The 14,323-nt window shown below is 45.4% G+C and overlaps 1 protein-coding gene across 2 annotated transcripts in view; it reads right to left on the reverse strand.

The window, feature by feature from the left end:
* Nucleotides 1–347: 347 nt before the first annotated feature.
* Nucleotides 348–14,323, reverse strand: part of SMAP2 (small ArfGAP2) — a 28,958-nt gene continuing 14,982 nt past the window's right edge. For both annotated transcript variants that reach the window (XM_081921205.1, XM_081921204.1), the window contains exons 3-11: nt 13,613–13,746; nt 12,307–12,392; nt 10,775–10,853; nt 9,866–9,946; nt 9,235–9,313; nt 6,228–6,322; nt 5,168–5,333; nt 3,619–3,938; nt 348–1,411 (exon numbers count right to left, since the gene is read on the reverse strand). In XM_081921205.1, coding sequence (XP_081777331.1) covers nt 1,286–1,411; nt 3,619–3,938; nt 5,168–5,333; nt 6,228–6,322; nt 9,235–9,313; nt 9,866–9,946; nt 10,775–10,853; nt 12,307–12,392; nt 13,613–13,746 — 1,166 coding nt within the window. In that variant the 3' untranslated portion in view covers nt 348–1,285. The remainder of the gene's footprint in view (nt 1,412–3,618; nt 3,939–5,167; nt 5,334–6,227; nt 6,323–9,234; nt 9,314–9,865; nt 9,947–10,774; nt 10,854–12,306; nt 12,393–13,612; nt 13,747–14,323) is intronic.

A 14,323-nucleotide genomic window follows, 5' to 3' on the forward strand; every position in this document is an offset into this window, starting at 1 on the left:
TAACATCCTAAAATTTGGCTGCCAGGACCTTGCAACTATATTTATGGGATTACAACACTCTGATCAGCCACCTTGGACTAAAGATAACAGATTTGTTTTCGTAAGAGCCTGAAGCTCACAGCACCAAGGACACATGCATGGGTTCTACCTAGCAGGCAAAAAAAAGCATACACAGGATGCTCCATGCAAACAAACAAAAAAACAAAAACCAATGCATAGTTCTTACAGTTGCTGATTAGCAGAGACAACTGAAATTCACTCAGCATAAATGCTTAATGCATTTGGGTACATGTGTAGAAGTATTAAAATAATTTTAACACAATGAGTTAAGATAGAGAGAAACAAGGTTTCACTGCAATATTTTTATTAAGGAATTTACATATACACAAGGTAAAGTAGACAGAAGATGCCTAGCTTTCATTTATGCTTTCTTTCAAAACCACAGATTGGATATTCTTCCTCTGTGTAGTTGCTGAGGCGAGTCGGACCACCCCAGTCCCATAGTTTGTATTCCACCACTAAAACTTTCAGGCTGGCAAGTGTGTGTGTTACACAGGAAAACAAAAAAGTGCAAAAAAAAGTGCAAGGAGAAAACTTGCCAGAGTCTTGGCCCTTTGATTAATTAGGTCATTAAAATGTAAAAGAAAGAAAATATTGGTGGGCAGGTGGGGAGAGGAGAGGTTGTTTAAATAGGTCGCCACCACTGGTGGTTAGAAAGAAGAAGCAGTTGTTTCAAAGTGGTGCCAATTTCACCCCACCTTGTTCACAGTTCCAGAAAAAAAGATTTGTGCTCAGGGGCCTCATGGGAATTCTACCAGTTCCAGGGTAATAAATTTCAAGCTCATGAAAGGTGGAACTAGTTCTGGAAAACTCCATAGTGTGTGTGTGTGGAAATGGAATGTTCAGTAGAAAAAAGGCAAAAGGATGAAGGCAAGATAACTTTTTTTTTTTGGTATGGGGGAGGGGGGAGAAGAAATCGTAAACCTCAGAGAAGGGGCTTGATTTCTGAAATACAGGCCACCTCCCACCTTATGTGCACGCTCACATAGTTTTAAGAGCCAAGATAGTGAAATATCCAGTTCCATGGATGTGGAGTTGGAAAGCAGCAGAGAAGGTTTCCCTTATTACAGGGAAGGTCCAGCCAAGATCAGCAGAATGGAAAGCAAAACCTTAAAATAACCTCAGGGAGCAACTTTTTAATAATGCGGAAAACAAACAAACAAAAACCCCTCAAACAAGAAAACAGAAGCAAAGGAAGAAACAAAAGGTCCAAAATCCTGATGTATTATTTCCACACCTGGGAGCTGAGGGTTTGATTGGTTCCTTGGGCCCCTCCTCTGCCCATAGACTGTCCATATCCCACCATTCCATTTGTGCCATAGAAGTTCATCCCAGCCATCTGCTGCGTCATCTGAATGAGAGAGAAGGCAAGAAATTGGTCAGAAGGCCCATTCTACAATACCAGGGATGAGGAACCTGTGAGCCTCAAGATGCTATTTGACTACAGCTCCCATCAGCAGTGGCCAGCATGGCCAATAACCAGGATGATGGGAGTTGGAGCCCAGCAACTTCTAAAGTAGCCTTCGTCAACCTGGTACCTTCCAAATGTTTTGGCTGAGAACTCCCATCACCCATGGCGCTTAAGCCATGTTGGCTGGGGCTAATGGGAGTTTCAGTTCAGTCCAAATCATCTGGAGAGTACCAGGTTGGAGAAGGCCGGTCAGGAGCACTGCAGAGGATACTCATCCCTGTCCTACACACACCTTTCAAATTTCCTGCTCTGTAAACAGACTTCAGCTGGCTATGACACCTTTGCTGCTCTCATTTTTCTGGACTTGCTAGCATCTAGGTCCAATAACCAGTTGCTAGTGACCATGGTGGTTCTCAGAACGGACTTAATGAGCTTCCACAATTTCTTATCCTTTACAGGGAGATCATGATTGTTATGAAAAATATCCATTTTCAGAATATGTTGGCAACTAACTCCATGGGCTTACTGTTTGGAGTTCTGATGGATTGAACGCCACAGGAGCCTGATGTTCTGTCTCTGGATCCAACCCATCCAAGAAGGCGGCTGCCTCTTTGCTTAAGAGAGGCAGAATGCCTTCTTGCAATGCCCAGCCTTGAGCAAAGGCCAGACATCACATGTGCATGGTAGGGCTGAGCCAAATGAAGCTTCGTCAGGCTCAGTCCCATCTCCAACACACAGACAGCAATGTTTTGAGGGGACTGTGAAATAGTTCTTAGTGAACCCTGTAGCTATAAAAGGAAGCAACCAATGTATCCTAATGTATTTCATTTGCCCTTCATGACATCAGCACATAAGAGATGTGATGTCATCACACACAGTACGTGATCCCGAATTGGCTGGGATTATGGGGGTGGGGGGAGGCTACTGAAGCAGCAGAATAGGGAAAACAAGCAGTAGGTTAGTTAAAACCCTGCATTTCCCTCCATATGTTTTAGTTAGGGCTACCAGGTTATTGAAGGATTCAGTCAGCATATTACCCAAACCTCTACAGTGGTACCTTGGGTTACATACGCTTCAGGTTACAGATTCCGCTAACCCAGAAATAGTGCTTCAGGTTAAGAACTTTGCTTCAGGATGAGAACAGAAATCGTGCTCTGGTGGCATGGCAGCAGGAGGTGGCCCCATAAGCTGAAGTGGTGCTTCAGGTTAAGAACAGTTTCAGGTTAAGAACGGACCTCTGGAACGAATTATTTAACCTGAGGTACCACTGTATCTCTCAGTCCCGAAAGGCACCTATATGAGAGACCCTATTTTAGTATCTCCTTTCATTCCCTCTTACAAGTAGAACACAAGAGCCAGAAAAGCTCACCCTGTTTAACTCCCAGCCTCCATCAATTACATTTGTTTCAAGCATTTCATTTAAGAAACTTTGAGAACTGTTACACAGAGAGCTACCTATATAATGAGAATACACATAAAGTGAGAGGCAATTTTATTTGTCAACTACTGTACTTTTCTGTGTACGTACTTTTTGGGGGAGGATTGAACAGAATTTTTGGGGGAGTTGTTGAGCTTTTGGAGGGGGGGCAAGAGTTGTTGAGCTTTTTAAAGGGGAAAATGCCAAAAAACGCTCACACGGCAGACCAACAATACCGTGCGCGCGCGTCACCAAAGTAACCAATCCTCTGTCCCATTGCTGAAAAAAGCAGCAAATTGACCAGCCATTTCGACAGCCAATCAACAACAGCCCTTGCAGCAGCCACCAATCACAATCTCCAACTCGTGGCAACAACCTATCCCACGGCCCCACAATGCACTACCCATGTATAAGACGACCCCTAATTTTGAACATGATTTTGGAATAAAAAAACATACGTCTTATACAAGGAAGAGTACGGTAACTCTACTGACTAAAGATTGCTGCATCATCCCAGGCTTCCCCTTACTCATCCTTGATCTCCTATATCCCTACACCCATTTCTCAGACTTCCCAATTCATTGAAAAAAGAGTAGGCTAGAAATGTAAAAACTAAATTCTACATTATCTGTAAGAGCAGGCAGCTTGTTTTTGTGGGAAGCAAGAGAGCTTGCCCCAAGCCCAAAGGAGTTATGCAGCAGCCACCCTTGCCCCCAATGCCCCCTCTTACCTGGGCAATGTTCCACTGTAACTGCTGCGCTGGTTGCACCCCATACACGGGGGGCGGGACGGGTGCCATGCCAGCCACGTACCCAGCCTGCTGTGCTGGCATCATCCCATTGGGGACGCTGATGACTGCTCCCTGCATGCCGCCTACATAACCTGCTGGGATGGCCATGGGTGCCACCATGCCAGCTGCTCCCTGCTGTGCCATCATCCCAACTGGTGGTGCCATCATGCCACCCATCATGCTGCTGGGGGGTGGCATGCCTGGAAAACTGGGGTATGCTGCAGGGTACCCCATTTGGGCTGGGGTGATGAACACAGCTCCTAGATGAGATTTAAAAAAAAAAAAGATGTTAGTGCTGATGGGAGTCTTGGGAGGAGTCTGGGTTATTTCGATTTCTCTGCTGACATGCTGTCTTTATGCCTGACGAGCCCACAAGGCAGCCTTTCTTTGCTACTCCATTCTATGGGCATCAGAGTTTGACATTTTGTGTGAGTCACGCCGATTGTAATCAAGAAGCAAGGTTGGGAATTGGGGGTGGGGCAAGAGGAAGAGACAATCACCTCTTCGCATACGCACATTCAAATCGGGAACTAACCTTGGGACGAAAGACTAGTAATGCATTCCTCCTCTGCAGCCTAGAAAAGTGCTCTCAAAGGGTGTGAATGACGTAAAACAGTCTGTGATGATGGAGACAGGGAGTGGGAGGAGGAGAGTGCAACTACTTCTTTCGCATGCAGCGTGGTGAAGCAGTTAACAGTGTCAGATGAGGGCTGCATCAGAATGCTAGCCACACTACTGCTATCCAAGTACAGGATATCAAATTAAATCCGATGCAGAGTAGACCCTTTTCAGCTGCTGTCCCTCCCCCACTGCAAATGGCTGTAGAATGCTCCCCCCGGCAAGGACTGCCTGGACTAGGTGCCAAAATTAATAACTTTTTGGTGCCCAGTTACAAAATATCTCTTCTCCCATGCTTTCGTCGGATTGCGATAACCATGCTTAATGCTGTTTGGGGTGGAGCATAGGAGAGAGAGGGCACGGCTTTATTGCTAAACTTCATGGAGACTTTTTTCCCCACCTGCTTTGTACTGGATGGTCAATAAATCAAACAAGTAGTCCATCAATTTCTATTATTAAATTGCCTAACTCCAGTGATTTCAGTGGGCTTATTCTGAGTATGATGAACATTAGATATCACCCACAGCATCTAGGAGAAGCACTTTACTTGCCTGTCATAGCCCCAGCACCATAAAAAACCAACATAAAACATTGACACAAACTCTTCAAGAAAACCAATTGCATATTCAACAAGCCTTCCTAGCTTTACCATTAGAACATCTCCATGCAGTCTACTAACTTGAACAAAACCTTTCCTAAATTTAGAAGATGCACCAAACAATGCAACTTTATGCTTCAAACCCAGCAAATGAGTTAACCACTTACAAAATTATTCTTTACTGGTTACATTCATTCGCCTTCCTCAAATATAGCATTAGCGATAACTGTCCACAGGATCTTTCCCCTACCCTTCCCATCCCTCACTGGGTACCTTGTGCAGGAATTTGTGGGGTCTGGGAACCATATAAGGAGAGGATAGAATCCTTTGAGAGCTGCTTCTTCCCCATTTCTTCTGACTTGCTTCCAGGCTCTGGGAAAAGGTTCAGGTTTTCAGGAACAGAACCAGCACTCCCAGCTGTGGGCATAGAGCCAACAACCTGGCAAGAGAATGTACCATGTTTATTCCCAATGGCAGAGGGAGGAAGGAAACAAGGGATACAGCATTCTTCCTAAACATTCAAAAGCATTTCACAAAAATATTTGAGATACTGTACCTCATTCTCTGTGACCAAAAAGGCCCTCAAGGTAATGCACAGAAAACCAATTTACAGTCCTTACACAGCAGCCCTGCATGGTAGGACAATACTGCCATTCCCATGCAACAGATGAAAAGCGGAGGACAAAAGAAAAGTGGATTTGCTGCTCTTTGAAATCTCAGCCAGATAGTCCATCAGAGACAAATAAGTGCAGATAGACAATGGAGAGAAAGATGGTCAGCAGCTCCACAGTCAGCCTTTAGCTTTTCTGCCTGCCTGAGAGTATCTTCAGAATTCTCAAGAGGAACAGCCTGACTTGCACAGGGTTACCTGTTAAGTAATGTGTAACCAAAATCTAGTTACAGCGGAACCTTGGTTGTAGAACATAATCCGTTCTGGAATACCGTTCGACTTCCAAAATGTTCAACAACCGAGGCGCAATTGTTGGTTGGCAAATGCCTTTTAAAAATAGAGAAACACGCCTCAGAAGCCTTTCGACTTTTGAGGCGTGTTTGAAAACAGCAGCATTCACTTCCGGGTTGTCAGCATTCGGCTTCCGAAGCGTTCGACAACCAAGGTTCCACTGTATTAGCAATTCGCCGCAGATGTTGCAATCAAACACTGAAAGCAGACATGTCAGCCAACCTTTCTTTGCTAGTCAATTTGATTTAACAACAGTGAGACGCAACAATATACAAGCATTTGGAAGCTGGCTGCAAGGGTACACCAGCCCATCAACATGAATCTTCCTCCTCCTTTCAAAACTTGGGTTGTTGGGTATTCTACTTTTCTCACCTTCCTCTCAGAGGTCATGGAGGCAAACAGGTCCAAGTCCTTCTCTAAACAGCTACTTGATCTGCCATTGGGGAGGGTTGTTGAAACAGGAACATCTGGAAAAGAGGAATGTAATGGGAACAGCCTGAAAGAGGGGCTAACTAATCCAAATCCAGTAAAAATTCACTGGTGGCCAGCGGCCCAATCACCAGCTGGCCCGCCACTTGCTTGGGCCTTTTGACCCCAAACAACAAGATGCATCAAATCCCTCTAGCTATATAAAAATTGCGCAAATTAGGGTGAGTTCTCTCACCATGGATTATTTCTGTCGCTGTGTTCACATGGAGGGCAAGGAGCTACACAGAGCAAAGTCCCATCACCTAGACCAAATGAAATCCTATTCAGCCTCCCCGTTACCTCTGGCTTCCGAGGTTTCATCAGGCATTGCTCACACATGTACAAGTGTAACTTGGCAGCTATGCTGGCAGCAGGCAGTGAATTTGTGGCCATCCAGATGTTGTTGGACTCCCAACTCCTACCAGTCCCAGCTAGAATGACTAATGGCCAGAGATATTGGGAGTTGGGAGTCCAATTGTGTCTGAAGGGCCACAGGGATTCACGATCCCTGCCAGAGGGGCTACAAATTTGATTTAATTTTTTTACATGAAACGTAAGATTCTTAGGAAGCTGAATTTTACTCCATATACTGTAATCTATGCAGGACTAGGGGAAGACACAAAGCATTGGCTTCAGGATATAAAAGGAGAAATTGCCACAAACGTTAGTGCTGCCCATCCCCCCCCAGTCATCTGTCTTTTTTGAAAAAGGCAGGCTGGAATTGTCATGATCTCCACCCTAAACTAGGCACCCACCACTAACCCAACCCCAATGGCTCATGGTGTATGTTAATTTGGGCCACGGTGTCCTTTAAACCAAGCTACGCTCTTCACTTTGCTGATCCTGCAGAAGCAACTGAGACCACAAGCTCTGTTGCAGTGCTGGGTAGCAGCTGCAGTTCAGAGAAGACTCAATTCGGTGATTTCTGCTGCAGAGGCAGATTTTCAGTACCTCAAAGGATATGTTCCTGTCCACCTCCTATCAGGGGACAACTCTTGGGGAGCAAAGGCAGAATATTACATGCTACAAAATCTGCAAAGAAGAGAGCAAGTGCAGAAGGGAGAGTAATGCAGAGAGCAACATCTGCAGCTGTTCCTTAACCCCATTAAGAGGGAGGTGAGCTGCTGCAGCCAGGATAAGAAGAATTTCATGCATGGCTTGCAGTTTTGCTTTGTCGTCCCCCTCCCTTAAATGTTTCATCATCTTTAAAGAACAGCAGTGAGATGGGCTGGGATCTAAACCTTGGTGCCAGATAGAACTATGTGAGCTGCAGAAAACAGAAGAATAGAATATCTAATTCACTTTAAGCTCAAAGGCAGCCCTACACCAACAGTCTAGCTTGGTAAAGCCTACTCCGACAGGCAGCAGCTCTTCAAAGCTTCAGGTAGAGAGAACTACTCTGCTAGAAGCCCTTTTGATAGGGCTTACAAGGGACTGAACTTGGGGTCTTCTGCATGCTAAAGCACCTGCCAGGTTATGGGTGTGCAAAACCCCTATGCAAAAGCACAATGATGTAGAGGCAGAGACAAGTTATACTACACTGGGGCCCACCACCCAGGCAGATCAAAGAATCCTATTGCCAATGCCAATGGTGTGATCCATGCTGCCAAGAGGCCACCTGCCAGGAGCATGCTCACCTGAGGGAACCTGAAGCACCCCTTTCTGCACAGGTATACCTGCAAATCCTGCCTAACAATCTGCTTTGCAATCTACCAAAGCCACCAGATCTCTTCCAAAAGAAACAATGGATGGAAGTAGATCCAGGAACATCTACTGAAAGGTAGAGGTAGCACTGAAACACCCCAAAGGATTTGTTACTGTGGCCTCTCTAGGGAGCAGCACTTGTTATTTCTGCCTCCTCTTACTCGCGAATGCCTAGTTTTAATACCACACAGCGTATGACATCACCTTGCTGTGCTCTTCTCCACCCACACTGCTGACTGGCAATGGTGCAGGCAGGGGGAAAAGGCAAGAAGAAGGATGTTGCGTTTTATGTTGTGTTCAAAGTGGATCTTTTGAGGAAGGCAGTCCCAGGAGTGTGGGAAGGGAGACAGACTGAGCCATGGGCTCTCTTGGAACACCCAGTCTCATTCCTGAGTGTTTCAGCAAATGTCGTTTATGCAGTTCCATTTCAGTCAAGGATGAAGAATGAAGGATTAAAAGGTTAGGCCAGATTCTTTATAGGAGAGGTTGGTCTTGGAACTTTGAAGGCAGTGATTTTTATGCTTCACTGAAACACAGAAGTATAGCACAGAAAGCTGCCTTATACAGAGATAGGTCATTTGCCCATCTATCTCAGCACTGTCTACAGTAGGGGTGGGGAACCTTTTTGTCTTGGTGGGTCAGAAATTTATTTCCAGCCATCATGTGTGCCAATTTTAACAGGTGGTTGGGACCACCCACCTCTTAAAGTGGGGAGAGATAGTGAGTGACCAGCAGGCTTGAACTCCTTACACATCAACTGATGAGCAGGAAACTCAATCCTGCTTTCTTCAGGTACACAAGTGAGTTCCCAGCAAAGAACCTGCTTGTGCACCCAAACCAAACAGGATTGGTTCCCGTGATGATGCATTGCAGAGGATTCTGGGTGACACACAGTTCACACAGAGGGCCTGACTCTACATAAGCTTGGGAGCATACAACAACACACCATATGTTCCCCCACATCTCACACTGCAGAGGATGGGCAGTAAAATCAGGCACAAGCTGTCTTTCAAAGAGGCTTGCCTTCCATGTGTGTTTTCCTTATGGATAAAAGCCCTTTGTTCAAGGGAACACAAGAGTGGACAGAATACCCTGTGGCAGCTATTTAACCTGTTTCCAGCACCTACAGTGTGTGTTATCATGTATAGAACATGACACCAAGGTGCATTTGGACAAAGAAAAAGCTCCAAAGCACACATCATCTTACCAAGTCCCAGCAAGTCCATGACGGGCTCAGAAGATCTGGAAGGACTTTTCCTGGATTGAGAGTCGTCTTTCTTCTGAGGCTGAGCCAAATAGAGTAAAAAGCCCCTCAGTTACTTTGTTGCAGACTTCGCCAACCTGGTGCCCTCCAAACATTTTGGACTACATGCTGGCTAGGGCTGATGGAAGTTGTAGTCCAAAACATCTTGAAGGTACCAGGTTGCCAAATGTTTCCTTTACATGTGGTCAAAAGCTGCCTCCAGTTTGAAAAGCTTTTTCAAATGTTTGGAGGCTGTTTGAAAAGCAGAAAATAAACCTACTAAGTAAATTGGAGACAAGCAATAAGGAGCACTCTAGATGTTGTCAGACTACAACTCCCATCATACCTGACTACTGGGCCATGCTGCCTGGGAGTTGGAGTCCAACAACATTTGAAGGGCATCTGGTTGCCTACTACCAAAGTAAAATAACACATACTAGTTCTGTACATAAAGAGGATTTACCCAAATTCCCAACAAAAAACGAAACAAAAATACATGGAGCATAAAATTACAGTCCCAGATGTTAACACGCCCCCATCTGTCCATCTGAAGTTCAGGAACAACCACACACAGCAGAAGGAAGGGTTGTCTTACCATTTTCACTTTCTCAAAGATTATTGGCTCCAGCTTTTTCCCTGAGGCTGTCTCTTTTTTCCATTTGTCATCCTTTTCTCTCTGTGTATACAATCAAATGAAGCAGTGAGAGAGTGAGGAAGGTAGCTGAACATGACATTGTCTTTTCCAGGCCAGTGGGACAGAAAGCCCAGCTGGTCTGGCAAATGTAAAACCCCTTAAAACACACCACACTTCCCCAACAGAAGCGAAGCATTCCTAGTTTCCAGCCATATTATGTCAGAAATGGGACATGTGTTGGTGCTTATTCCCTTTCAACTTCTCCAATGTGCAAGAGGACACAGTAGCCACGTCTGGCTGCTGAGCAAATGCAAAAAAGGTTCAGGTAGTCTAAAGTCCCAGTGTGCTGACCAAGATGGCAGCCTCTGGCAAGCTCAACTGGATTTCTATTTTTTTGGGGGGGGGGGAGGTGAAGAACTCTCATCCTTTCTACCATAAAAGGACAGTTTTAGATGAAAATTCTTCCAAAACCTGGGCCATCAACAGTTTGGTTGTCTCATGCTAACAAATTAGTCCAGATTATGGCTTTATACTTTTTAATTTATACCACTGCTTTGTATGCAGCAGATCCCAGATTCAAATCCAGGGATCTTGGGAAGCCAGGCTGGAAAAGACACCTCTCTGTCTGAGGTCTTACACTGGGGGTAGTCAGTGTGGCTCCTTCCATGCTTTGGAGTACAACTCTCATCATCGCCAGCTGGCACAAGGTAGTGGAAGTTGTAGTCCAAAACATTCGGAGGGTGTTATGTTGGGGAAGGTTGCCTTAAAAGAAGCACTGGCAGTCAGAATGAACAGGACTGGGCTAGATGGGACTTAATGGACATCATATATTTAAGATGCTGCAAGCATTCCAATGCATTTAAGACTTACTCGCAACACGTTGATATCGAGGCTTCTGTCGATGTACTTCTTCTTTTCGTATTTGTCCCTGATAAAGCCCTCCACTGCTCTGCACGGAAGTCAGTTAAAGAAGAACAAGGAAGGGTTGACAGCTTGTGCACAACATGGTCAGGCAGCAGCAAGATTCTAGCCCAAGCTAGACCTCTGTCATGGCATGGTTTGACCCACACCTTCTCTATTCTTGTTGAAAAGGTAGACATTGTGACCACAAGGATCCTTGGCTGAGTCGCTATAGCTGTGCTTGCCAGCCAAGTGGTAACAGTGCCTTTCTAGTATGAGCTACAGGACATGTGCAGATCCAGCAGCAATCCAGTGCCTTTTATGGTGCTTTCGCCTCCAATCTACCTAGACTGTGGTGGGGATACCATTTTAAGCCCAATAATTACATTCCTGTCTGGGCAACCTTCTGAGGGCCACATGCCAGTGGCAGATGAGGCCAGAGGCAAAGGTGGGCAGAACAACAAATGTTTTTACTTTTGTATGGTAGGCTTGTTTTTACACACACATCCCTCTCTATTCTCCATCCATGCAAGAAGCATTATCCAAGTTCAAGGGGATGTACCAGTTGGGCAAAAACACTCAGGGTGCAAGCAGAGGTGGTGTGGCCTGGAGAGAGTCCGAGAGCTAGACAGAAGGGCTGCATTACTCCCTTGGGCCTGAGCTTGACAATTAGAAATGCAGAGGCCATAGCCTTGGAATGCGCAAGACATGCCAAGATTTTTTGAGCGAATGCTGTGCACCACCCACTCCAGTCAGTTCTCTCTTCCGTCCCTTTGATCAGCCCCCCTGCCTCACAAAGAGACAGAGAGACACACACACTTCGCTTTTCGAAGGAATCTTGGATACAGTATAATTAAGCTGAGTGTTTAAAAAAAGCACCTAGAGCTGAAAGAGGAAGTGAGAAAACACCACTCTTCCAACTCCAGCTCTATGGACTTTTCATGGGTGAGAAAAGTCCATCTCATGACCAAGGGGATTTATAGGAATATGGCTCAAAGGCATCATGGGTGCTGTGGAAGACCTCAAAGGCACAACTGCACCCATGCACACCATGGTAGCAACCCCCAGTTTGACCTGGTGGGAGTGGGAGCAAGATCATGACTGCAGGGAGGGGAGAGCAGATGGGTGTGCACTGGAATGCAGGCAGGACTGAAACATGGTCACAGTCATGAGGACGGCAACCACCAATGAAGTTTCACCACCTCTTCTGCTGGCCCTGCATTCAAGACCCATAGTCACAAAATAGGACAAACCTGCTGCATCTGTCTGCTTTGCTGTGGGCAGTCACCCCTCTAGCAACAGCACCTTCTGCAGCCTAATTTTCCAAAAAGTGCCAAGTAACAGAGAGGCCTCAATGAATACAGATTCTAACAAATATTTTTAAAAGTTATACATTCCATTTAAGGTAGACTTCTGCTCCCTTCAAAAGTATGCATTCAGAGATTAGCGAGATGCCCTCCATCCAACAATATGCTGGGATAAGAGAGGCAGAAGAAGGATGCTGGTCCGTCTGAGGTCGCCTGAAGTTCTCCGGAAGGTAAGCTTCATAGAGGCGATTTGCTTTGCCATTCCCCATCTCCTGCATGCACTGGAACAGAAGCAAGAAACCTTCAATAATGGCATGGCATAGGGTGTTGCCAGTTAGGCTATTCTTGCCATCATTTCACTTTGAGCATAAAACGTTTTATGGAACCCAGAATGCAGGATTATCACAGAGCCTGCTCTGTGCTGGTATGAAGGAGATGAGAGTTTTCAAAGTCTGCCAAAGCAGTTTCTGAAAGGTGCTCCTACACCAATCTGCAGAGTCATCGGTAACGGTGACTTAGTTAATTCATGCCCTCAATTTCTGACAGATCAGCAGAAAATGGCTGCAGCTCCTAATGGCTACAAACTGCAGGCTTCTTGCAGTTTTTGTTCTTTCAACAAGGAACACTTTTTGCTTTTGCAATAGGACAGATTTACTTTAATTATTCTCTCCTTCCAAAGTGGATGCCAGATATATTCTCAGGTGCCTGCATCTGTATTTGTCTTGCCCATTCATATCGCTGCCTGCCTCAAACTTCCCACCGTTCAGCTTTCCTTTGACGATGCTGCTTTTTCAGCACAGTTATTCAATTTTAGTTTTTATTAAAGTCAAGGCAAGGAACAGAGAACCCTGCCAGGAATACATTTGCAATTCTTCAGTAGTTGTGAGAGAGAAGTTCATCCTCAGTCACTCGAGAATTAGGAATATCAACTGAAGTACAGATTGGGCAGGGTGTTGTAATACTTAGGGTTTGATTCAGGCTGGATAATTTTGTTTGTGTGTAATACAACCATCCTTTTTTTTTTTATTACTTTCTACAGAGTGTGTAAGCACTGCAGCAAGCATGCCATGCTGAACTGCAGGGCATGTCAATGACAATCTCTGAGTAATAGCACACAAGCTCAATTTACTCTTGTTCAGACCCCTCTCCTTAAGGAGCACTACCTACCAGATCCCTTCTGGAGGGCAGACTTCAGGCTTGTTGGATCTGCATTGGTTGGCAGCTCTTGGGGTTCTAAGCAAAAAACAGAGCTACACTCCAGTACAAAGCTATGCTCCAGCACATGAGTTTTCTAACTATTGGGGGCAGGGAGTGGGGGGAAGATTGCATGGAGGAGCACCCGAGTAGTCCAGGCTCACGTTTTCCCTTCTTATCTGCCATTTGAGAAAAGGCGGCCAAGGTTCCCCATATTAATATAAGCAGAGATACAGAACTGCAGAGCAGCTGAATCGTCCTCAATAATGAAGCCCACATACAAGGGAGATGGTATTTTGTTACTAACCTGTATTTGCTCTTGTGTCCATTGGTCCAGATTGACAGATTTTACCCGGGATATGTGGACACCCAGGTTCCTGTGGATTCCGGCGCAACGTATGCAGATGAAAACACCAATATTCCATGACGCCCATCTTGGCCCTACAAAAGTACAAAGGAAGTGGTCACAGGAGCACTTCTGAGCATCAAGCTAGTTATGATGGGCTCTGCCCTGAAAACTGCTGCAAGCCAGGCAGGGGCTGAAGAGTTTCCATCTGCAATGTAGGCTGGCTTTAACACATTCATTACCAAAGGTCACAACCATGCTGGAGAAACAAGGGATTGGGAAAGAATCCGACCATGCTTTCTATCTTAAAAAACAGGCACAGGACTGGAGAGGTGGGGGACAAAACGGATGCAGGCAGGAAAAGACAGTTCCATTTTTATTATTTTTATTTAACAGGTCTAAAAATTTGTCTATTCCAACCACACTGACTAGGAATCCATAAGAAAAGCATGAGTTTCAGAGCACCATCTTAGAACAAGAAGAAACATTCGTTTTCAAAGGCAAGAGTGGAAGATTTCTCTGTATGCAAAGGCCTCTGCAGCAGATATGCATAAATCACAGGGCGAAGGACATTGGACACTTTCTAGACACTGCTCCCATCTGCACTTAGGTCTAGTTTACACATGTGAAGAGACTGAGGTGCAGATTGCAGATGAGGGGGATGCACCTCAT

This window comes from Podarcis melisellensis (assembly GCF_964234715.1).
Source record: "Podarcis melisellensis genome assembly, chromosome: 8".
NCBI classification, from domain to species: Eukaryota; Metazoa; Chordata; class Lepidosauria; order Squamata; family Lacertidae; genus Podarcis; species Podarcis melisellensis.